This window comes from Phycodurus eques, chromosome 17, assembly GCF_024500275.1.
Source record: "Phycodurus eques isolate BA_2022a chromosome 17, UOR_Pequ_1.1, whole genome shotgun sequence".
Taxonomy (NCBI): domain Eukaryota; kingdom Metazoa; phylum Chordata; class Actinopteri; order Syngnathiformes; family Syngnathidae; genus Phycodurus; species Phycodurus eques.
In genome coordinates, this window is record NC_084541.1 from 17,709,471 (window position 1) to 17,735,793 (window position 26,323).

Here is a 26,323-nt window from a genome sequence, read left to right on the forward strand (position 1 = left end):
GGTGCGTGTGTCTTGTTGTTTTGACGAGTGTCGTGAGAGAGTTGCAGCTCTGCCAGTGAAGCAGATGAGGCGTGTTGACGGACCCCGGTGACGAGTGTCACCCTCATGTCTCGCTGCCTTAACTGTTATTACTGCAGCTTTTCACGCCGCACTCTGACACCGCAATGGTGCCGCTGAAATTGTGTGCGCGCGTGTCATTGCGTTCCGCACATACACAAGTCCTGTATCTGGTCGTGCGCGTCTAAATCATCATCAACAGTGTGACCCTTGTAAGGAAAACAGGCTAAGCATTCGTCCCGAGGCAGCGATGTCACAATTTTGAGCCGTCACGGTCGTCCGACTCGCGTAAAGGTGCTGAATTCGTATTTGAGCGTACGGGAAGATTTTATTGCGGGGTCCTGAACACAACACGCAACACCCCCAAAAATGGACTCAGTCACACTCCTTGAAAAGTTAGAAAAATAAAAAAGTTCAAAAGCGTGAGGCCTTCAGGTGTAAATAATTCAGACACGACTGGACTTTAAAGACATGTGAAGGACACGGGGAAATGTCAAGTTACAAAGGTGCACAACTGTTACATTCGTTGCTTCAGAGCAGGGATTCCTGCGGGTGCGCCACTGCCCTCTAGGGATGCGCGACATTCACAGTGTCATGGTGATTTTCGGCAACATGGTGAAAATCTTTTTTGAAGTCAGAATATTTCCATAGTAAAGTTTTATGTTGCTTGAGAATCAAGTCCTGTTTTTTTTTTTTTTTTTTAAAGAATGAAATAGTATTTTTTGTAGAATATTTTTTTATGAAGTTGAATTGTTTTTCGAGAATAAAGTCTTTTTCAACGCTAAATTATTTTCTCTGAATAGATTTGATTTTTCAAGAATAGTCTTAGAATAAAGTTGCTTTTTTTGAAAGATGTATTTTTCAGGGATAAAGTCATTATTTAGATGAGTCATTTTAGTGAAAAATTGTATAAAGAATAGGTATTTTTTCAGGGGAATAAAAAGTATTGTTTTAAATAAACTTTTATTACCAGAATAGTCTGTTTTTCAATAAGTTTTTTTTTTACAGTAAAGATGGATTTTTATGAGAATGAAGTGAATTTTTGTCAGATTTTTCAGAGGAAAAACTGAGTTTTTTCAAACTTTTTAAGAAAAGAAAATAACTATTACAAGACGACAGTCATGCAAGTATTTTTCTCATGATTTCTATTTGAATCACTGTCTTAATTAGATTTTTGTGAGTTTGTGCCAATTCTGACGAGACAAAGGTGTTGCGAGGATTAAAAATCTTGGCCGCTATTGACAATAAATCACGTCGTGCAACATTTCTCCATTGCCATCTACGTGCAGATGACAAGCGAGAGTCAAGGCCTTCTCCATAATAGCAGCAATTAACATTTTCTTTTGCGTTCTCTCTCAGCGAATGAGTGGCGAGTGCCTTGAACGCCCACTGGTGTGGCACACTTGATGACGCCACCTCATTACGGGCAGTTTCCTCCGGCGGCGATTGTTTTGTTGTTTTGGATTGTGAATGAGTGGCAGACGCCAACAAGCCGGCGCAGCCTGAATAGCGAGCGTCAAAATGTTTGTTTTGAGAGCGTTTAGATTTGGGGAGGTAACTCATGGCCTTGTTGGACGACGACAATAAGGCTTGAACAAAAGCAGTTTAGCGCAGCGTAGGTGTCATGTGCGCATCTTATTTCATGCCACAGTACTTGCGCTTACACGCAGATGCACGCCAGTGTGCATTCTGCTTTGGGAATTTGTTTTTAGATTTTATAGTAGCTTTATTATTTAGTTAAAGGGGAGATGTATGAACTTCATATCAGCTTGTATCCAGCGGATAAAATGTGTCCATGAGCTGAATTTTTCTGCCCAATTGTCACGTAAATGTGGCTACGCAGACATGCTCCACCCATGATTTGGCAGCGAGGCTTGCAGAAGATTTGCCATTTTCAAGCAATGGTCAGACCACTTCAACAAACGATCTTGTTTTTCGAGAATACAGTGGACGCTAATCGCGGGGGGATAGGAACCAGGCCGGACTGTGAATAACAAAAATCCGTGGATAATTGACGCCCATTGTAACTGCATTGAGAATGTCCTTTTTTTTTTTTTTTAACCACAATTTTTTTTTTAAATAAGTAGATATAAACCACAACTTGTGGGTTCACCCCCCCCCCCAACAAAAAGAAAAAAAAAGAAAAAAAATTGAAAACAAACTGAAAACTATTTTGGGGAAAACAATTTAAAATTACACATTTATTTTTCAAGAAAAAAAAGACTGCCTAGTTTGCCAACCATTGTTCTGGCATGCAAATTGCTCCATTTTGTTTGGACTATGCAAGTGCCAGCAGAAACGCAAATGAAAGGGTGCATTTACGTTTTCTGTTTTGGATGTTCTCATGAATGTTGGCATTCTTTTTGGCAACCGCAGCAGAGGCCAGCACACGCGTTAGCTTGCATGGCAAAAAACACCAGACCAACATGCGTGATGCATTTGAATAAAGAAGGGGAAAAAATGCACCTCAAAGCCAAAAGGAAGGGCACAATTTTTTTTTTACTCGATGCAAAACGCAAGCTGGCCTCTCCCAGAAATCGTTCCGCCCGTCCGTAACACCAACCCAAACGGCGGCGAACGGCCTCTCGTTTTGGGCAGCTGTGCTGTGCCATCACGAGTGACTCCGACTCCTTCGCACACAAAGACTGATTATCGAGGACCTCAAATACTAAAACGGCTTACGTCCTTGATATCAAGCTTGGGTTCCACATACTACTAGTCCACATCTTACTTAGTAGGTGTTTTTCAGTACTGGTGCCACCTTGGGCCTACAAGTACGACTTGAAGCAAATAAAGTCTCAAACGGCAGCGAACGGGCAATTCTTCAATGAACCAAACACACCTGTTTTGGGAATGCGGGAGGCGGCCTGAGTACACGGTTAGCTTCAAAACCAAGACCACAGAACTGCGATGCAGACATACTAACCACGAGGACAATTAAAGTTTCCGATCGTCGCTCACGGGCGCCACGGTTTACTCTTTAATGCAACAACATCTACAAATTGAGACTAGTCCGCTTACAGTTTAATTCATATTTGCCGGACGCATTTACTGTACTTGTGGGAGATGTTTATGGGTCATACGTGGGCGACGCACCGAGCGACTAATCAGAGCGTTGTGGAGAGACAGTATATATTTGGAGGGGGGCGGGGGCAGAAGATCACAATGTGGAAGAAGATGAAGACAACATTTTTTAAAAAGGAGAAAATTGATTTTGTAAGTCAAGCAGGAGGAGAGGACCAGCTGTGTTTATCTGACTTTTGACCCCCCAGGGCCACTCCAATCTCAACAAGAGCTCGGCCTGACGCGCGCCGCGCGCACGCGCAGGATTACTGGACCCTTGTGGCAAAGGTCAGAGCGGCTGAGAGAGCAGGAAACGGGCGTTGGATGTGCAGAAACGCACCTGGAAGACCCCCCAAATAAAGTAAAAATCAAGATGCATTGACACTGTATTTCATGAGGCGTTATGTCATCATTTTAAGCTTCACTGGGTGCGGGATTGTTATGACACGCCGTTAGTCACACTCGTATAAAAAGAACGTATCGGCAAATTTGATGAATTTGCCCGCTGCGCAGGACGCAAAAACAAATACACACACAAACTTGGGCGCACGTATACACAATGTCACACTTTCTCAGACGTGAAAATGTCATCTTTGACAGAGTTGCATTTTAAACAGGCCATGTTCAAAAACGGGAGCCACTTGTTTTGTGTGTCCATTTATTATGCTGATTATCTTTTTGTGCATTGTGGTCATTTTTCTTTTATTATTTCCTTCATTGTTTGTTTGAAAGTCATTTGTCTTATGTTGTAATGCTAATATCGGACGGCCGATAAATCTGTCGGGCCCCAATTATAATCAATATGTATAATCAACTGATTGGCTGGGGGGAAAAATGAGTTTTGGCCTACTAACTGTCCAGTATATAACCTTAAGAGCACACCACAAAAGTAAGACTTGCTGCTACGTGGTGCATCAATATTGGGAAGTTGTCCATCTGGGTTTAGGGAGGGAACTGTTTAGGAAGGCTGAGGGTAAAGGTCATAGGTGGGTTTTTGGGAGCAGGGGGAGGGAGGCAGAAGGGAGGGCGCGTCGGCCGAGGCCGAGCGCCTTTCTCAGGTGGGTCTGCCCAAACATGACGGCCTTGTTTACCTGTCAGCTTTTGTGCGGGCCTCCCACGGGCGACAAAGGAGCGAGGAGGCGCAGCTCAAGCTCGTGGGACCACCAGAGCAGTCGGAGACGTATGGAAGGCAGAGCGCCGTCTTTGTCTTCATGTGCGTAGTACGCTTACACATCCTGACGTGTGCGCGCGCACACACGCATGTCATATGTGCGTGAATAGGAAACTGAGCCAGAGTGCATGTTGTGTTGGTTGCTGGGCGGGTTTGTGTACAAATGCAAACACGTCTGACTAATTTGCGCCGACGAGTCAGTGGCCAATGCAAGTACTCAGGTGACATACATGTGTGTCGCATTGTGACTGAATCGTGTGCAAATGAATGACTTGAATACAAAAAAAAAATAAAAAAAAAAATAAAAAAAAAAAGAACAGATTGTATCGTGTTGATTTTTCCCCTCATATACTATTTTTGAAATTCAAGTACAGAAAAATTTGCAATACTAACGTCGTACGGTGGAAGTCAAGTCAACTCAGTTAACGACAAGCAGCGGTTTGGCCGATAAAATTAGTGAACAATTCTTCAAAAAGAGGCTTCAAGCCGTTTCCCAGTTGACGTTTACCGTCAAGCTTAACCATAAAACAGAATGACATGTTATGTATTTCAAACAATCACGTCACATCATAGAGCATTGAAACACGGCCCTTACTTGGGGGTCACGCCAAAAAAGGACAGACTATGAAAGTCAGAGATTGGTTTTTGGGGTTTTTGTTTTTTCTGGGCGGCTTCTTCATACACAAATCCAGATTCCGACGTGAGCGCACTCGAGACTCAAATCTCATCACGTGTGTGCGTGAGCTACTGTGGGAAAACTCTCTTAACCTGGATGAAAATAACCAGAGTCGCAGTAGCTCATCCTCCTCCCTCTCCTTTACAGGCTCTGGATGTGCGTCGTATACACGTACTGTTAATGCATACCTGCGTATGTCCTCTGGGTGCCTGGCTCGGCTCGGCGGTGTGGGAAAACGGCACTAATGGAAAAGGAGACCATTTAAAAGGCGTTTTGGAACATATTCAAAATATGTCCATATTAACGCTGTTAAGGTGTGTCACAATGTTGAGATTTTTCACGTTTTGTGGCTATAAAACTCTTCAAGTCAACGAGGCAAAACCTCGCCAGATGATGAAACGCTCCTGACTTGGTGAATGCAAACCATAGCCGTCACCATGGCAACACTTAGCTTCTCGGTGACTGTTTTGTACTCACAAAATGCCAAGTCGGCAGATTTTTGGGGCGATACAGCCGGTGTACTGGATTGTGTAGGCGTACCTAATGACGTGGCCAATGAGTGTCACCTATTCGTTAATAGGAATTACAATATCATACTTTCTTCCATGAGTGTTTCTATTCACAACTCAGATTTTTTTTTTTTTTTTTACAACCAGTGAATGTTTTAACAACAATAAAATATGCATTTGTGTTGGGTAACACGGAGTGGTTAGTGTGTCGTGTGTTATTTTACACACTGGCAGACATGCTGCAACGCACACTACAAAGATGGCCGACACGCCGCTCTGCAACACACTCCGCAAACATGGCTGACGAGGTGTAGGAGGTTCCATAAAGATGGCAGACGCAAAACGGCAGATATGCTGAAATCTGTTCCACATGCATGAACATGTTGGACCACACTCCACACACACGGTATTAATATGGCAGACATGCATCGAAACCAACGCCACAAAGATGGTCGACGTGCGGCAAAACACTCAAACATGACCGACACGTGGGCAAACATTTCCACAAACATGGCTGACGAGTTGCGCTGGACTCCACAGACACGGCAAACAGCAAATCATGAAGTCATTTTTAACTTACCGATTGAAAATGAAAATAGTAATGCTCTTGCTGAAAATTGTTTATTCATTTCCAAAAATGTTCAACTACCACATAGGCAACTACGCCATTAGGCTAACAAAATACTTTGCCGCACAGTGTACTAAATAATTGTTAATGCCGCCCCTGTGGCTTGCACTTTGACTCTCGTTGCTCATCCCGCAGTCTCATGCAAAGAAGCTTTTCCGTTTTGATCTGACCGCGGAGATAAAAGTGCCAGGCCCCCTATTCCCACTCTGCATCCTCCATACCTTCCAGCGGCTGGAATTTCCAGAGAAGGGCAGTAAATTGTGCGGCGTTGTCCTCATCCCTCCTCCCTCCGCTCGCTACGTCAACTTCTGAAAAACACATCCATCACTTGGCTTCTAAGGGAGGATGTGGGGATGAAGACTGCGTGTGTGCGTACTAAGAAGTGATGGACGGGCCCGGCCCATGACTTTGTCCAGCAACTTCCCAGATGAAATGAAACCAAAAGGTGGCCGTGAATTATGCGCCTGACCTTCTTTTCAATGGCGGGTGATGTTATGCAAAAAAAAAAAAAAAATGCATGGGACTCTTAATTCATAATATGACGAAGGCCTAGTTTTAAGAACTCGTAAGAAAGGAAAACCCAGTGGCAAAACACTCTACAAAGATGACCGACACAGTGTAACAACTTCCACGAAGACGGCCGACACTGTGCGCCATTTTCCACAGGCTCGGCTTGTCCGGCTACAGCATAAAACATCCACAAACACGACGCAAAAAAAAAAAAAACGCTGCAATCCACGCCGCAAATATGGCGGACGTGCACGCAGCAAAAATACTCCACAAAGATGGCAGACATGTTACATGCCACAAACTTGGTTTATTGGCTCGGTCAGCATGTGTGGCACAGCGTGCGTGTGTGTGTGTGTTGACTGCGTTTTCCCATGGTGGTGTGTTTTCATGCGCTTACATTGGTTCCACGCAGCGGGCAGGTACACGGCGCTTCATGAGGAGGAGGAGGTGCGTCTTCATCATTCCTCTCTGCGTTTTGTTCTTCTCTGACAGCCTTTTTTTTTTTTTTTTTTTTTTCTTTCTGCATGTGTGACGGCCTCCGCCTCGTCCGCCTTTTCAGGCCCCTTCAAGCGAGACTACGAACGCGCTCTCCGCTCTCGCCGCTTCGCCGCCGACATCCCGTGACAGCGCGCGACGCTCGCTTTGTCTCGCCTGTTTGTCCGAAATTGCTTTCAATATGTATTTTGGGCAACGCTGATGTTTGCACAATTAGTCTTTGTGTCAGGTGAACACAAAAGGGAGCAGCAGGTCGAAACCTGGCCGGTCTGTTCCGATGCTCGGCGACTTTCTGACCTTAGAGAAGTCTTCCACGCGTTGAACTTTGCCGGCGTGCGCAAACGGAAAACGGAAAACATCCAAGCACACGCGCATACTAGCTTAACATTAAATTAAGTACACCCACGCAATCCAATAACGATCCCGTACAAGAATAACAATTTTGTTTTCCTCACAAAGACAACTGCAGCAATCAGTAGTATTAAGAACTCTGCCAAAGATGAACAACAATGCCACAAAGTCCACCTAGAAATTAGCTTAGCAGCTATTGTACCACATATATTGTGCAGATGGCTGACTGATTTTCTACAAAAATGGCTGACGCTCCTGCAAAACACTCCACAAAGATGGCCGACACAAACCACAAAGAGGCCAGTGTGCTTGCATCACTTTCCACAAAGACTGCTGACGCACCACTCCACTTTCCACATAAATGGCTGACCGATTGCCTGCTAAGCACTCAACAAACATGGCTGACCTGAAGGAATACACTCCACAAACATGGAGGGCAAGCAGCAAAGCACGTCACAAAAATGGCAGACACGCTGTATGGAAAACACTCCACAAACATGGCTGACATGGTGCGACACATTCCGACACACTGCACGAACACGTAGCATCGCATTTCACAAAAATGGCCTACACACTGGATGCAAAACACTCTACAAACCTGACTAGTGCATTGTAACGCATTCCACAAAGATGGCTGCCCTGCTGCAACACACTCATTGGTCTCCCAATTGGTTGAAAAATGTGCTGAGTGGTTGCCTCCATGCCACAAAAATCGTGGAAAAAAAATCAAGTGTGGTAATCACGAGTCGTTTCATGAGGCCCTCTTGAAAGGAAATTGTCTGACTTCTCACGTTAGAGGAGAGAGGGGGGGGGGGGGGGAAGAGGGAATGTAATGTCATGCGCCTCAAAGGATGGAAAATTGGACGCGTTCCCATTCGCTTTCAGACCAGAAATGAGGAAGCAGAGAAGATCAGCAAATAAAATGTTCACGCTAAACGAGGCTGCGAGTGAGAAAATGGCGTTCGTGTTGGAGCTGTGATGCTAAACAACTCTCGCCACGACAAGGCATGTTGTTAGCGTGTCGGTTTGCATGTAGCTTGAAGACTAAACGAAAAGAAGCTACACTTAAGCGAGGCTGCTAGTAAACAGTCAGCTTGTTGTCATTAACGGCATGTCAACTAGCATGTAGCTGTAACGGTACACAACACAAGCTAATGCTAAACAAGGAATTCAGTAAGATGCCCAAAAAAAAGTTCATGCTAAACTAGACGCTTAGTAAGATGACTTTTGTTATGTAGCTATAACGCTAAAGAACACAAAATAATGTTAAACAAGACGTATAGCAAGGCAAGCTTTGTTTTTGTTTTTTAGTAGCTGTGATGTTGAACAACACAAGCTAATGCTAAACGAGGTCGCAACCAAAAATATATTTTGTTAGCATGTGGACTAGCAACGAAGATGTAATGTTAATCAACACAAGGCAAAGCTAAATGAAGCTGATCGTAGCAACATGACAAGTGGCTGCCATCTTTGTGATTTATTTTAACCCCTCGGAATTTTGGCCCCGTTTATGAATGGATATCAACTGAAACTTGTCAGCCAATCAGAGAAGGGCCTCCCCGAGCAGCAGACGAAGCAAAAGGGTAGAGGAGATGGTGGGAAATAATCCCGTTATACTGTTTTACTTTAATTTGAAGATGTTTCTTTAACCAGATTTTCCATCGGCGATATCACACCAAAACAATTTTCGCCAAAAAGGCCCTTTTTCCCAGAGAACTCAAGTTCTTCGGAAACAAAAATCCGATTTTCTAGATTCTTGGTGCGTTGTAGTCAAGTGGAATTGGCAATTCCAACCGGATTCAGGATTTTTGACAGACTGTTATATTTGGCAAATCTTGTCACGATGCTATTAGTATGTTGACTTGATTACAAGCTTCAATGCAATAAATTAATGAATGAATGAATTAAACAAACAAACAAGCTAATGCTAAACAAGGCTGCTAAGTCAGATGAGGTCTGTTGTGTCGCTAGGATGCTAAATCCAACCTAAGCTAATGCTACAGTGGATAAGTAAATGAAGGGACTTTAGAATGACCTTATTTTGACTGATTTCTCAAAATGTCAGATTATTGACCGCATGAATAGAAGCGAAGGGATCATCTTAAAGGGCCGGCGCGGCGCAACGCGATCCCGTAAAGCGCCGCCGTAAATCTCGTTCGGGCACATTCTGCTTCTGCAGAAGTCCAGATGTTGAAAAACAATTCATCAACGCGTGATCTGAAGAATTTTGATAGTGGAAAGGGGAGGATGAGCGGAATGAGCAGCAGGAAAAGAAAAAAGTCCAATTTAATCCTGTTGGGAATTTGTTCCTAAATGCAGAACAAACTGGCGGATATGCAGACGTTAAATCTTTTGTTACCGGCAGAGAGGCACCGAATCGAGAAGATCTTCTCAGATCACAAGTGGAACCTTTCAAGTTGAAAACCTCTTTTCCATTGTATTTAAGTACATTTTACAGGTACCTGTACTTTACTTATTTTCTGTTTGTTTTTCCCCCCATTCTGCCATGTTATCCAAATGGGCATATAATTGACAGTGAAAATGTGGTTTTAATTTTGTACATTGCAGAGACTATACCTGACTTTTACTTCAGGAGTTTAATCAGTAGTTCTACTTACAGAATCTGTACTTGCACTTAAGTACAGAGTGAGAGTACTTGTTCAGCTCCAGTGGATAAACCACTGCGGGTCGCTTGATGTTAGATATTAGATGCACGTCTCCAAATGGCAAAAATAAACACACAAGCTACATTTAGCATGAAGTATTTTCCTCCAGTCTCTCCACTTGGCTGCAGCAGCAGCCCTCAGTCTCCTCCTGGATGAAATGTGTCTCCTTACCGTTGTTCGTTGTTTGTTGGAAACTCGCTCCGACTGATGCATTCAATACGGTGTTAGCTTACAGTTAGCGTGCGGTATTATACTCTACAGTTACCACTTGGCGGCAGTGGTCCACCGTCTCCTCTTGGATCCGTTGAGCAGATCCTCGTTCTCCAGCTTTGGTTGCTTGTTAGAATATCACTACGACCGATGCGTTCAATGTGCTGTGGATTTCGCAGTCTAGAAATGACAAAAACAAAGACAGCACAGACAACATTAGCTTGCAGTATTATTCTGCACAGTCAACAATTGACCGCAGCGGCCCTAAGTCTCCTATCGGATTAAATGTCTGCTTCCATGGTGGTTGCCGTTTGTTACCAAGTCTTTTGCTACGACTGATGCATTCAATGTAGCATGGTTTTTTTGCAGTTTCCCGATGTACTAATCCAAGGGTCCCACAGTCTCCTCTTGGATAAAATATCTCGTAACAAGGCTCTCATCCTGGATCCGTGAGTGATTTTTGCATTCCTTCCCAGCCCCCCCCCCCCACGATAAAAAAAATAAATACAAATTAAAGCAAATCCTGCTAACATCATCTTATAGTATTATACTCCACAGTCTCCATTTTGCTGTGCCGTCTCCTCTCAGATAAAATGAGAATCTCTTTACAAGGCTCTTCTCCATGGCCGTTGCGTGCCCTTCAGAGTTTCCCGACGAGAACACAAAAATAAAACACACATGCTAACTTTAGCATACAGCTAGCTCACAGTATTATTCTCCACAGTCTCCCCTCTGGGATAAAACGGTTCTCGTCACGAGGCTCCCTCGCTGCAGTCTGTTAGCGAGTCTCATCACGACGGATGCGTTCGGCGCGGCGTGTTTTTGCGAGGTTCTTGATATTTTTTAACAGGGAAAAGCCCACCACCTGCTCCACCACCAGTCAAAGAATACAAATGACTTTCCCATTGGCGTACTCACACGGTATTTGGCGCTAGTGATGAGCTAAATGGAGAAAGCAAATGCTTTTTCACTAGTACTTTTGTTTAGGTGCTGTTATTTGGCGATGATTATTGACACACACACACACACACACACACACACACACACAGCCGCTAAAGGGCCGAATAATCCCTTCACCTATTTGCACAGAGGACAGACGAGCAGGCCTCACCTTCAGGGTACTACTTAACTCCTGTAGCCACTCGTTGAGTAATCACAGTAGTCGAGCTGCCTGCTAAGTACCTCAATGTGTATTTGTGTGTGTGTGTGTGTGTGTGTGTCATTATGTAGCAATGCAGGCCTCACAAGTAGACAACGCGGATGCCGCAGTCCACTGTCATTGTTCATATATAGTGGCGACTTTTATTCACATCTGTATTGTATTCCCAATACTTCAGTAGACTTGCTTCGGTTCAACTCATTTTTAAAGGCAATTTTATGTTGTTGTTTTGTTTGTTTGGTTTTGCTGGGGGTAATGTCTGTGCGTGGGTTTTTCCATCCAAATAAGAGATTTTTGGCCAGCAAACAAAACAGGAGCAACCTGCAGCTTGAAACCAAAAAAAGTGCTTATGTCATTGCAGAAAATATCAACATTTTATTCAGTAATTGTAAACAATGTTTTTTTTTTTAATATTTCCACGTCGACGAATGATGAGCAATAATTATTTCATCTTGTAATATACAGATAACGCAAGTCAACAATTACACACCAAAAAAAATGTTTAACCACTTGTCATTTTAATCAATTTTCTTTTTATAACATTGACATTGTTAATTAGTAGCGAAACCAATTATTGTGCTCATTCACATATGGGGAAAATTATAAATGCATAATTATTCTGTTAAAAAATGCTGCTGCCCGCCCAATTAAAAGGTGGTGGTTATTAAAATGTTTATTAGGATGGATTTGAATCCCAAAAAAATAATAATAATCATCATAACCTTACATGCATGGGCAGTTTACAACGCTCATTGTCCTTAAACTGAATTATGTATAAAAACAGCAGGTGTAAATGTGCATTTTTGCACATTTTTAGGTTGAATGAATGGAGAGAATGGAACTGCTGGTGACGTCACTGCACGGTGAGGGCGCGCAGCCCCAAGAAAAGCCACGAGCCGCCGCAGACGCTCCAAAGCAAACAATTCTATGTACGTGAACGCACCACCGTGTGGATTTTAACCGGGGCACGCGCATGGAGGAAGACTGAGCTTCGACTTTTTGTTTTTACAATTCTGCTGGGATACACCACAGGTGAGGACAAAAAACAAACAAACACATAGCCTCCATTTCAGACACAACGCAATACTTTTATTTATTTTAGCCCGTTTTGGGGGTGTTTGAAAATGGGTGATGGAGGGGAGCATCATCGTTGGACATACGATCTTTGACGGTGGCTGGAGTCGAGCGTGCGCGTGCGTTAATCTTCATTTACTCTTCGTCTTTTTTATTTTTATTTTATCATCATATTGCTTCACCGTGAACCATCAAAGATATATATGTAACCTTTCGGGATGGCTGTTGTATCGTTGCACACAATTAAACAGACAAAAAAACCAAAAACATGACAGACTAAAATTGGCGTCATTTTCACTAATTCCAACGTGTTTTTTTGGATTTTTTTTTTCTTCAGGCAACTGGATTATGGAACTCAATCTTTCCAAGAATGTCATCTCTTGCGTGGGTGCAGGTAACCCCAGAGTCCTTTCTTTATTGTTATAATTCGACGCAGGTGCACGAGTTGTCAGCAGCTTCAGAAAATTACCACATTCGTGTTGCTGGCAGGCGCAAACTAGAAGGACGCGTAAATGTGACAAAAATGTCGAGCCAACGAGCTTTCATTTCGATTCTTGCTGCTGGTGATGCATGCATTTGTCAATCTGCGGTTTCGAACACGTCCTGCTTAGTTTGCGTTTCAAAACAGAAGTATATTTTTAGAAACAAACATTAACACTCGAAAGCCACTCAATGGATCCCAACTTTGATTTGTACGATTGCAGATGCGCTTTTGGTGCACAAAGCTGGATTTTATAGCAAAGAGCTGCCGCCTAAATGGAAGCCCGAAAGAGAAAATCAATTAAAACTTCTTTATATATGATTATATTATTTGCTGAAATGGTACAAAATTGTTTCTGAGACTAAAAGTTTCAACACAAATAACCGTTATGCAACAAACCTCAATATTAGTTTCTACACTTATTCCCGAAGGACACGAAAATGTTTCCACACACAACCTTAAATGAAATATGCAACACGGTATAGTTGCTTCGAATAAAATGTTCTGGCATTTTTTGCAGCATTTCCCTCTTCACTTCCGGGCTCATTTTGAGCTTCTTGTCCGTCTTTTTCCACCTGCTGACAAAGCTTGTTTATTAAAATATATATATATATATATATATATATATATATATATATATATATCACCGAGGCAATAATCAGCTGTGTCCTTCTCCTGTTACGCGCCCAGCGGGCTCCACTTTCAGCCTCCTGCTCCTCGCTCTTGTTTTGCCCACTTTTTCATAACACGAGCGCCCTTTTATCATTAACGCGTTTATTTTCACTTCTCGGCCTGCGCGGAAAATACACTCGTCGTTTGCACGGAGCGCCGGCTGACCTTTAACCCGCCGGTGACGGATGGAAAGGCTTTTTTTTTTTTTTTTTTTTTTTTTTTAAGCTATCCATCACACGCAAAGTGGGATGCGGGAGTGCGAGGACTGGAGGGAGGCTGATTATTTACATTAGCTCCCATCTATCAAGTCGGAATATCCCCTGGAAAGAAAGGAAGGAGTTTTAAAAAATAAAAATAAAAAAATAAAAACACCCAAAAGTGCTGTAAAAGCGACAGTATAACCGCGAGGAGGCGTTAATTAGGCGATTAGTTAAGTGGAAGTGCTACCAAAACTCGTCAGCTGTCGCGTCAGGGTGCATTCAAGTGCAAAAAAAAAATAAATCTAATTTGTAATCTGCAGTTTACGGTCGATTGAGCCGTGCGTAATTGCGCTTGATACGCAGCATCACCGCAGCATTTTGAATTGAGGAATCAGTTGCACCTGCATGTCCCACACGAAAAGTAAGATTTACCCCAAAAAAATCTTTTTCGAGCTGATTGAGCCATAGTTTCCTTTTTACGCATCTGGATCAACCCAAAAACTGCTACCATAATCCTTTAAATCTGAATTTAAACTAAAAAAATAGTCTCGAGAGATTAATCCGAAATGAGAAATGTAACACGTCATGCAGATGTATTGGGAAAGGTTTTGGAAGGGGCGCAAAGTGATTATTGACAGCTTGTCCTGCTCCGGTCCGACTGCATGGGATCTCATGTCGCAAAAACAAAACAAAACAAAAATCTGACAAGAGGAAACGTGGCGCCGATGACAATCCCAGTCGGTGCACGTTGACTTGACACACTCACACGCGCGCACACGCACACACACTCACACTAGTCTGGTGGTGTTGAATACGAGGCGCATGGTGCGTTCAAAGACCGCTCTGTGAAATGCGGCCTAATGATCGAATTCTAATGCGAAGCACAGGACATGCAATTCGGAAGTAGTGAATATATTAAAAAAGCGATTGATACAGGCATGATGCATTCAATGTCATCAGAAAATTCCATTTTACTTGGTTGATTCGCAGTCAAAAGAGCACTAAATATTTCTAATTGACAGGAAACGAGATGATATGAAGTGTTCAGTGACACTTGGATAGGATTGGTATGCATTCAAAAGTGTAGGCTAGGTGAAAACGTATTCTTTAATTAAAAAGGCCACTTTTTGCTCATCTGGAGATAACATAATTTCTCGTGTATAATGTGCACTCCCAGTTGACCTCAAAATTCAAAATTCTGGAAAACCCTTCAGCATATATATAATGCATTTTTACAATCCATGATTTTGCTTCTACCCATATGATCAAAACATGAAGTATTTTTTTCCCCAAATTATTCTGAAGTTAAGCATTTTATTTGAACACATGCTTTCTTTTTATTTACTTGCTCTTACTTTGAAATTCACAGCCCTACTTTTATTTAGTAAATGAAAAAACACACAGTTGTGCTCATACTTTTGATTACCCGGGCAGAATTAGTAAGATTTGTACAATTATTTTAAGAAAACATGAAGGACCAGGCGAAACACATTTAATTGTAATGGAATTCAAATTAAACTGTCAAGCATTTCAGAAAAGCATGATCATTAAACAAAACATAATCATAAAGAAAAATTATTGTTGTTGTTCAGTCAGTGGTATTAAAATAAACAATTTCACAAATTCTACCCGGGTATGTAAATTTATGACTACAATTGTACATATATGCAGTCATATGTACCCGTCATATTGGAATGAAAGTGTCGTTCTACACCTTTTTCATAACCTCTAGGGGGCATACTAGAATGAAAGCGTACAGCTTTTTCATAACCTCTAGGGGGCGGTGGCATCGTGGAATGAACGTGTACAGCATTTCATAACCTCTAGATGGCTGCATACATTTATAAAATGTGAAAGTATTTTTCATTTTCTCCTATAGCCATGTATAATGCGCACTACTGACTTGACATTTTTTGGAGGTAAAAATTTTTTTTTTAAAAGCGCATTATATATGAGAAATTATGGTATATGGTGGTGGTACGTTCAATGACTGGTAGATGAAATCGGACCTTTTATATGTTAGAGCAGGTCAGATGAGAGGCCAGGTGGAAATGATGCATTTAGTGACCGTTCTGATACACAAGCTCAGAGCTGGCATTACATGAAAAGCCACAAGTTCGCGGTGAGTTCAATGACGTAACAAAAAGTAGAAGATGGAGTCAGATCAAATTGGTGGTAATGTTGCATTCAATGACCAGTCAAAATTGGAACTATTCAAGCTCAAACCCGCAGGTCACGATGAGTTCAACGTAGTAGTAAACACACACCGGCTGAAGCTGCATTCAAGGACGGCTCGATAGAAACCTCCGAAGGTACAAGGAATAAACAAACGGCCAAGAGAAGAAACAGATCATATGGAAATGATGCATTCAGTGACCCTTCAGTCAAATTGGGTAGATCCAAGCTCAAACTAGCCGCAGGTCACAATGAGTTCAAAGTAGTAATAAAAAGCAGTAAAAACAAGATCGTCCGATAAAATTGGACATTTTCACTGTCAAAACGGATGAAACTTCAATATAGAAACAAGAACATAGGGAAATGTTGCATTCAGTGGCCTTTCGAGAGAATTGGAAATATAAGATGAAACCTATAGAACTACATATAAAACGCAGCAAGTGACGGTGAGTTCAATGTACCGTAGTCATAAAAAGACGTATAACTACACAAAGAGGGGCATTCAAGGAGGGCTAGATAAAATTGTCAAAACTACAAAGAAAAGAACAACCAAGGTCATATGGAAATGTTGCATTCAGTGACAGTTCAATAAAACTGGATATATCCAAGCTCAAAAACGGGATTACTGATGAAAACAGCAGGTCACAAGGAGTTCAATGGAGTCATAAAAAGTAGTAAAAACAAGATCTGAGGAGGTGCATTCAACGACCGCTCAATACAATTGGACATGTACACTGTTACACTGTCAAAACTAGGTAATGATGGGTTCAGTGACCGTAATAAAATTGGACATAAACTCAATAATGCGTTCAGGCCAAACTGAGTTTAAATCGTAAGTAGCTTGAATAGGATGCATTCAAGGAATCTTCGATAAAACTGGTCATTCTGACGTCAAAACCAGATGGTCACGAGGGAATCAATATATAAACAACACCACACCAATTGGGCTACAGGGCTGCATTCAAGTACAGTGGGACAAAACTGGACACACACTCAAAAGCCAAGCTGGTAGTGATGCCATGATTGGCATGAGGAAGCGTTGCGTTCAAGCACAGCTCGATTGGACGTGCGAGTGACAAATGTGGGGAAAATAAACACTCGGTGCTCATCTCAAATGGGATGTGGAAGTGGTGCTTTCAAAGACAGTTTGATCAAATTTGACGTCAACAACACGTCCCCATCAAACGGTATCGTGAAAAAAGTATAAAGTAGTGTGAAACAAAAATTATTTGAGTATTCCTGAAAAATCTATTATATGATAGTGGTGCATTCATTAAAACCGGATTTGTCGTCACTTGGATGTAAATGTGAAAATACACGCGTACAACATTTACATCAAAACGTATAAGTTATATTACAGGATTGATTTTACCATTACAAAGTTTCCCGCCCCCCCGCCCTCCCCCCCTCCCAAAAAGAAAAGTGGTGCATTCGCTAAAATTGGACATTTGTGCACTTGGATGTCAACATTAAAGAAGGCAAATCACACAACACTTGAACGTGTATATTTAAAAATCTTGTCGCTATTGATAGTTGATAGTACGAGCATTAAAACGGTTTTCCTGAAAATAGGCGAGTGATGCATTCGCGAAAAACTGGACATTTTGGGCACTTGAATGTAAACACCAAAAAGGCATGGCACGACACTTGAATTAACATTGACAGTACAACCTATATTATAGAATTTGTATGCGATTTTTTTTTCTTTCAGTTTTGCTAAAAAATGAAAGTTTATGAAGACTGATCAAAACAACACTTGAATTCACATGGTCAATATGTCTCTGTTATAGAATTCATTTAAACTATATGATCTTTAAAACAGTCTCCCCCCCCCCCAAAAAAAAAGAATATGGACAAGTGATGCGTTCAAGGACGGCTAAATATAATTGGAAAGAAAAGATACCCTTGACCCAGTTGTTATTGAAATTGTTGGACATAAAACTCAACTCGGGAGGCGATCACATGTACACCAGCTATTATGATGCGTTTTCTTTCCATTCATCGGCTCGGGAAACACAAACCGTTTGGATGGCAAATGTTTGCTCAGCTCAGCACACACGCACGCACGCACGCACCCACATATATATACTGCGTGGCGTGGGTGCGCCATTGCTGTGCACGCATTACAAACATGCCTGCACTGACCAAGAAAATCGCATTGCATCGGAATGACGATGTTTCTCATGTGGATTCTGCGGGTGAAGTCACATTTTCAAAAAACAAAACAAAAGAAAAAACGTTGTCAATCCGAGATGTGGTGCGGGAGTGTTTTTGCTCCACGTCACTTTCTGGAAAAAAAAAAACAACAAAAAAAAAGTTGCTGATATGCGCCTTGCGGACTTTTCGGTCTAGTCTGGTGACGTCACTCGCTGGGGCAGGCTCAAACGTGGGCGGGGTCTGCGTGACTGGTCCCACGCAAGCATTCCGAGCTCGACCTTCTCCTCCTTCATTGTGGTCGCGACTCGCGTGGAAGGAGCAGGCGAGAAGGGACGACCGCCAGACTTTTTTTTATATTTTTGAAGGACTAGTAGCGGACCTTTTCTCTCTCCTCCCCTCCCATGTCGCCACGCGTGTCCGCTTCGGCGTGGACTCCTCCGCGCGTGGCTTCCTCGGACCCACGCACAGCTTATGCCTCCCGGGACTGACCGGTCTGCATCCCTCCCGCTTGTCGTCTCCCCTCCAAGGTGTCATGAATTTGGAGCGACTCTCCGAGGCCGCCGCCGCAGCGCGAGCCCACGCGAATCCTCCTCCTCTTCCTCCTCCTCCTCCTCCTCCTCCTCAGGCGTCACGCGACGCGGGCCCCGCGTTCCACTTGCAGCCCCGAAGTTCCAACATCAACACGACCGCTCGTGGGGGGACTTTGGAGCACTCGAGCAGCGAGTCTTCGGACGCGGAGTTGGCAGGTACGCCAGGGGGTAGGCGGGGGGGGGGGGGGGGGGCGGGGGGGGGGCTGGGCGGATGTACGCGTGTCCCACTTTGGGTGCGCAAAAAGTTGCAAACGGGAACTTGTTGGACGCGACACATTCGGGGAACGTTTTCAGACTTCAACTCAAGAAAAATGATCTGCGTTCATCTTGAACCAACGTTTCAACTGCATTCAATATAAACCAGTAAATCAATATAACCGCAGCAAACTATGGTGGTGGGAAATGTGCTTTAAAAGATCTTTTAAATACACTTTTGCGCGGTTGGAGGACAGCGTTTGAGCTAGTAAACAAAAACAAAATATATGTATAAAGTATATTGTCAAATGTTTTCATTTAAGGGGCACATAAGAGTAACATTCAGTTCATTTTGGGGATGTGCGTAAAAGAGTGGAAATGAACATTTTTAGGACTTTTTACGATATAACAGCATTCATCAGAAACTGTTGCTGGATAAGAAAATGTTTATCAAAATAATTTTTTAAAAAAAAAAAAAAACACCCTCACGTGCTCATAATGTGTAATACACATTTGGCCTCAGTTTCCATATAGCATGGACCTTAAAAGATTCTTTAAAAATGCTTTAAGGGTATTTAAGTACATTTTGGCAGATCTTCATATGAAAACGTACAATCCAAATATGAAATATCAAAGTGTCAGTTTCGGGGGAAGCGGGAGCATTTCGTAAGGAACAGTCATTTGGGTTGTTTTCCCACCACCTTAAAAATAAGATTAAAAGCAAATGCATACAAATAATGCAATGTATTTGTGTCGCATGTGCATCAACAAGTGGATCCATTCATACAAAAAAAGTCATTTTTATTGCAGGTTTTAACCAAATTAAAAAGAAACTAAATGTAAAATCAATGTAATAATATATTTTAAATATATATTTTTTTAAATCAATATGCAATGATAGGTGTATTTATTTTTATTCTTAAAAGTGGTGTGGAGTTAATTTCTGCATGTGTGATTAACATTTGAATGTTTTGACAGTGGAGCCATTTAAGAATTCATTCAATGTCATTATTTTTCCCAACCAGTCATAAAAAAATAAATAAAAATAAATCAACAAGTACAAAACGTTACAGAACACTATTAAACTATTTCTACAAAAAATTATTTCAAAAAAGCTATTCCCTGTACATTTTAAAACAGAACCATTGAACAGAAAACTGATCTGTTTTTGTTGTTGTTTTTTTTTTTTTTTAAAGATCGCATTAAATTCAACAAAATCCCCCCTCCCCCCCAAAAAAAATGTTAAAATATTTGTATAGTTTTGTTTTTTAATGTAAAGGAGTAAGGAACCTTTGCATGTGTTGACAGAAGTTAGTACTATACTAGTAAATTTGTAATGAATTCGCTCTATTTGTTTGTATGGCGAGAATGAGTATTAGTCCCTCTTTTTTGGGGGGGATTGGGGGGGGGGGGGATTAACCTTTGCATGTGTTGCTACTCGAGTTTAATGAGGCGATCTTGTCAGGACTCCAACTCCAGACAGACAGACAGATAGCAGTTGCAAGATAACAACTGCATGTTGTTTAAAAAAAAAAAAAAAAAAAAAAAAAAATTAAAGTGACATAGACGCCAAATAGCCAACGTGGCACGATTGTTGGATAATGGCGTTCGTCGTGTCGCGCTTGCAGCAGAGAAGGAGCGAGGCCGCTGCGGCGCCGGCGGAGGCGGAGGCGGAGGCGCGGACGTGCGGAGCGACGAGGCGGGCGCGGACGACCCCAAGAAGAAGAAGCAGCGGCGGCAGCGCACGCACTTCACCAGCCAGCAGCTGCAGGAGCTCGAGGCCACCTTCCAGCGGAACCGCTACCCGGACATGAGCACCCGGGAGGAGATCGCCGTGTGGACCAACCTCACCGAGGCCAGAGTGCGGGTGAGCGGCCGGGTATTTGCCGGACAAGACAAATGCGCTCGTTTATCCATTTAAAAAAAGAATTAAAAAAAAAAAATAATAATAATAATAATAAAAAAAATAATAATAAAAAAAAAACATACATTTTCAAAATACGTATATCAGCCAAAAACATTCACAAAAAAATTGGGGCAAGTGCGTGCGTAAAAGGTGAAAATTTATTAGCATCATCATCACATGTTGAAAATATTGCATGACCTAAAAACGTTGGAGGTGGCTGGAAGTGTGCGTACAAGTTGAGAATTACACCATTTCGAGGAATATTTACTACAACATGCATCATAACCCTGGTTAAAAAGATATATATTTTTTATTTCTTTATTACATATTTTACGTCGTTTTCCTATAAATTTATAGTAAGGCTCTGTTTAAAAAAAAAAAACGATGTGAAAGTGCTTTAACAGTCATTTAAATGCAATTGGCAGTTTTTAGGGTAGCAAACAACAAAATCTTGAATTATTATTGTCACACGTATTATTTTATTTGTATTTTACTTGGTCTGAGTGGCGTAAAACTTTTCGAGGGGACGTTTTCGGCAATATTTACTATTCAGTAATACAGTAAAGAGCATTCATAATCCTTCCTAACGCTTCACTGTAAATACATTAGCTAAACGTTTGTCTTTCTCGCGGATCTATAAAAATAATTTAAAAAAAAAACGTTTTATGACATTCACACAATTTTTTTTGAATACAAATGGGAACTGTTAAAGTGCCAACACTGAGCGGTCACTTTATTAGGTACGTTACATCACGAAGGCGCCTTTGTTGCCATGGAGATAAAGTATGTCATAAAATATCATCGATACTGTCACACTGATACAGTTAGGATGTTTCAAAGTATGTATATATTCCTGCATGAAGCATAAATTCCAAATTTAAAAAAAAATACACATGCACGAATGTCATCATATTTCACTTCTTCCCTAAACATTTGGGGTTTATCTGACATTGCGCCGTTTTAAAGGAGTCATTACGTCATCACAAAGAGACAAGGTTCTGCCAAATAATGAAAAATGAACGCTTCGAGAATGGACTTATTTTGCATTTCTATTTTAAGCTTTACACTTACGCTCGTTTAATTAAAAAGGAGCTCATACACGATATTTTTACGAGTTTTAAATTGACAGCAGCTGGAGGTGAAAAAATAAAAAAGTGGACAACGCAGTTATATTTCAATCGCGGGACTTATTATTATTATTATTCTTTTTTTCTCTCCACAATAAGCCACAATTGTGTTTGTGCAGCCAGTTGGAAAATATACTGGCATTGCTTTAAACGACTTGCGCCTGCATGATTCTATTTGCAAAAAAAAAAAAGAGTAACGTATTGGCATGTTAGTTTTACAATGGCCCATGAGTTACAATAAAAGGGAGTTTTCTGACCTATTCCAGATTTTCTTTTTCCACGGCAAAGAAATTATTGTGTTTTGCTTGGCCTAATGAATTGCTGATGGTGACATAGGCTAATGTTGTGTTGCTGATTTATCGGTTAGGGGGAGGAAAGAAAAAAAAAAAAAAAAAAAAAAAAAGTTTGAAAAATTGCACAGCTGCATTTCAATCACACGTCAAACTGGGCGGGAAATAAATTCAGAAATTTGTTTTATTTATTTGCAGTCAGGATTAAAGTTGCTTTCAATCGATGTAAATTAAGGTGCAGTAATGCAATTTCATTTGAAATATTGTGTAGAATTATTTACCTTGACATTTTTATTGCAATTGACATTGAATGTTACACACAAGCATTAAATATATTTATGCTTATAAATCAGTTGATTCAGTTTGGACAATTTAAAGGACGTTTATCAACTCATTTAAAGGTTTTAAGAAATGTAAAATGTGTAAAAGAAATTCCGTATTTATTGCATTTTAAACGTAAGCTAAAATACAATATACCTTTAAATAGATTTTCTTCAAAAACATTATCTAACGTTTAATAGTGTAAAACTATGAAAATAAAATGTTTCAATGGGGATTTTTCAAAAATAGCAATATTTGTCCTGACGGTTGGGGTGTGAGAGATCACAATATTAGGTACAGCAGTCGAATAGGATTTGGCAAATGCTGTATCACACACAACAACAGTAATAATAATAATAATAATAATAATAATAATAATAGGAAGCATGCTCAGATGTGGTTTCAAAACCTTTGTAATCATGCGAGCCTCATGTGCCGTTCTAACCCAAAATTTAAACCGCTCAGAAAAGTGCAAGCGTGCAACAAGAACACAAACAATAAACGGATGTGACTGTCAATCAAAAAAAGTGAGCATTATTATTTGTTGTTAAAAAAAAATATAAATATAAAAAAAAAGCAGATTGACAGTACCGTTTTTCACTTTATGTACCTAATAAAGTGAAAAACGGGCATTTTGGGTACATAAAGGTAGCATAATTGTACGTTTTGAGTGTATGCATGCATGCTGAATACTTTTTTGAAAGTAGCAGGTGTATTTGTAGGTGTACCTAATAAAGTGACAGAAGCCCATTTTGGGGTACGCGCTTTTTTGAGGTCGCATAATTCGACATTTTGAGGGCATGTTTATAAATATATACGCAGGTGTGTTTTTCACTTTTATGTTTTAAAGGTAGCTCATGTACCTAATAAAGTGACAACTGATTTATGTACACTACTAGCCAAAACTTGGCACTGGCATGATCATTTATTTATGTGTTTATTTTTAAAGATAGGATGCGTTTGCAGGTGTACCATAAAGTAAAGTAACAAATGAAAATGTTGTATTTTTAGGGGGGCCATATATGCATGGGTATATATATTTTTTCTCTCTCCAAAAGGTAGCACGTGTGTATTTGCAGGTGTACCTAATAAGGTGGCAATGAGCCATTTGGGGTATATGCGGGGTGTCCCTAATAATTAGATTATCAAGTGACTAACTGGACAATTTGGAGCACACACACGTATCCATCCATCCATCCATCCATCCATCTATCTATGTATGTATGTATGTATGTATGTATGTGCACGTATAGATTTGAATAGCGACGGAATGTTTGGTTGTGCGCAGGTTTGGTTCAAGAACCGCCGCGCCAAGTGGCGCAAGCGCGAGCGTAACCAGCAGATGGACTTGTGCAAGAACACGTACCTGCCGCAGTTCAGCGGCCTCATGCAGCCCTACGACGACATGTACCCGGCGGCGGCGGCGGCGGCCGCCTACACCTACAACAACTGGACCAACAAGGGCCTGCACGGCCCGGCGCCGCTGGCCACCAAGAACTTCCCCTTCTTCAACTCCATGAGCCCGCTCACCACGCAGTCCGTGTTCTCGTCGTCGCCCGCCTGCGCCTCCATCTCCGGCATGAGCATGCAGGCGGCGTCCGCCGGCATGGCGCACTCGGGGGTGCCGGCCGTGGGCGCCCCGGGCCTCAACAACATCGGCGGCTCGGGCCTCAACGGCGGCATGTCGTCCGCGGCGTGCCCGTACGGAGCGCCGGGCTCGCCGTACGGCGTGTACCGGGAGACGTGCAACCCGGCCGGCCTGGCCACGCTCAGACTCAAGTCCAAACAGCACCACCCGGCGTTCGGCTACGGCCTGCAGAGTCCCGGATCCGGCCTCAACGCCTGCCAGTACAACAGCTGACCCCACGGGCGGGGCCGAACTGCGCCCGACGCACCTCGACTGGATTAGGGGCGATCGTGCGGGTTTCGCGTTTACCGGCGCACCGCAACTCGTGTGCGTTTTGACGTCTTTCTCTTTGTTTAATTAAAGCGAATTTTAGGGAGGGGGAAAAAATACAAAATCAAAAAAATAAATAAAAGATGAAGACTTGTTACGCTGTACATACAGCACATGTAAATATATACAAACTTATACAATATTTGTCTTTTTGTGCTTGCTTGCTCGCTTTAGAGGACTTCAAAATGTTTCAATGTCAACGGAAAAAAATATAGCGTATATTGTGCATAGACAAACTTACGCGTGTGTTTCTTTTGTGCGTGTGTGTATCCCCAAAAAAACTTTTCATGCGATGTGCGCAATTCGCAGTTTTTGTGTTTTGCTTGAATAAAGTGCAGCGAAAACAGGAGAAACGTTCAAGAATCAACCCAAATCAGATCTTTTAAAATATATTCAATTTCCCCATATACATTCATTTTTAGTTTTGCACTTGAAATGTGCAGTAAACTAAGACACTTCCAATAAATAAATACATGAATAATACGCCGAGGTTGGCAATTTCCCAGGCGCTGCGAAAGTAATATAATCAATAAGTGATTGATATGAGGCCCCTATCAGCAGCAGACTGATATCGATGACGTCGACTGTGTGTTTTAGCTGATAACAACGCGGAAGTTGGGGTTAGCCACTTATAATAAAAATGTGATTTGACGCTCATTACAGGCTTTATGATTGAAATGAAATGCCAATATTTCATTTTATTTACATCGGATTCATATTTAGGCTTCAGAGTGATGTCTTCCCCTCACCCCCCCCCCCCCCCAAAAAAAATAACTACATTGTGTATTTTTATTTACTTTTGTAATTATTGATGGAGCGCAACAGGAAAATTTTTATTTCATTTTAATTGCTTAAAGCACTAAATATTGGGGGGAAATATTGGATTTTTCCCCCCCCCAATGGGGACTTTTAGATTTTGCATTTTGGGGGGAAATTCTATTTAGTTTCAACATTTTTTATTGCTTTTTAAACGTTTTTCCTACAAAACTGACCTTAACGTGAAGCTACACAACACACATGTTGTGTTACTAGTGTCATTTTATTTTTACAGTAAAATTACTAAAAAACATTTTACTTTGTATTTATCAACATTTTAATTGCTATTAACCCTAATATCAAACCATACCATGAAACATTTCGTATTATCGGTGTATTTGCTAATTTAATGTTACATTTTAAAAACATTTTAACTGCTTTAAAAAGGCTATGCATCCATGCATATTTCATATAGGCTGGGCATATCGTAAAATGTGCATATTTCTTTTGCGGGGGGGGGGGGGGGGCAGTGTGCGAAAAATGTATGTTTGCAAAAACGCTGCGCAAACAAGTCACAACGGCCTGCGTCACATTCTTGACCTGGGCGCGGTGATGGCGCGCGTGCACGCCAAGCAAGGAGGCTGCATCATGAGCAAGGAACCAACCGACGGGGGGGGGTGAAACAAAAGCGAGGTCCGTGAAGGCACCACGACGAGGACAACGCACGCACACTTGACGCTGCACGTGTTCAACGATACGACAACAGCAAAATTGAAGAATAGAACGAAATGGAATAAATATTTTCCACACGTTCATATTTTGTAAAAGTGCACCAAAAGATATAGCGAGGTAGTTACAGTTTACACATTGCAGTCAAGGGCTTGCTTACTCAAAAGCGGAGAGTACACCAAGCACCTGTCGGGCGTA

At 41.7% G+C, this 26,323-nt stretch overlaps 1 protein-coding gene across 2 annotated transcripts; it reads left to right on the top strand.

Moving 5' to 3' along the window:
• The first annotated feature begins 12,479 nt into the window (after nucleotides 1–12,479).
• On the top strand, nucleotides 12,480–25,096 carry pitx1 (paired-like homeodomain 1). 2 transcript variants are annotated; one of them, XM_061702366.1, is made up of 5 exons: nucleotides 12,480–12,527; nucleotides 12,907–12,963; nucleotides 18,782–19,000; nucleotides 20,668–20,906; nucleotides 23,972–25,096. In XM_061702366.1, exons 2-5 carry the CDS (start codon nucleotides 12,918–12,920, stop codon nucleotides 24,542–24,544), a joined length of 1,077 nt encoding a protein of 358 aa, XP_061558350.1. In that variant the 5' UTR covers nucleotides 12,480–12,527; nucleotides 12,907–12,917; the 3' UTR covers nucleotides 24,545–25,096. The 2 variants fall into 2 exon arrangements, with proteins under 2 accessions (XP_061558350.1, XP_061558351.1); XM_061702367.1 differs by having other exon boundaries at nucleotides 20,671–20,906.
• The last annotated feature ends 1,227 nt before the right edge of the window (nucleotides 25,097–26,323 follow it).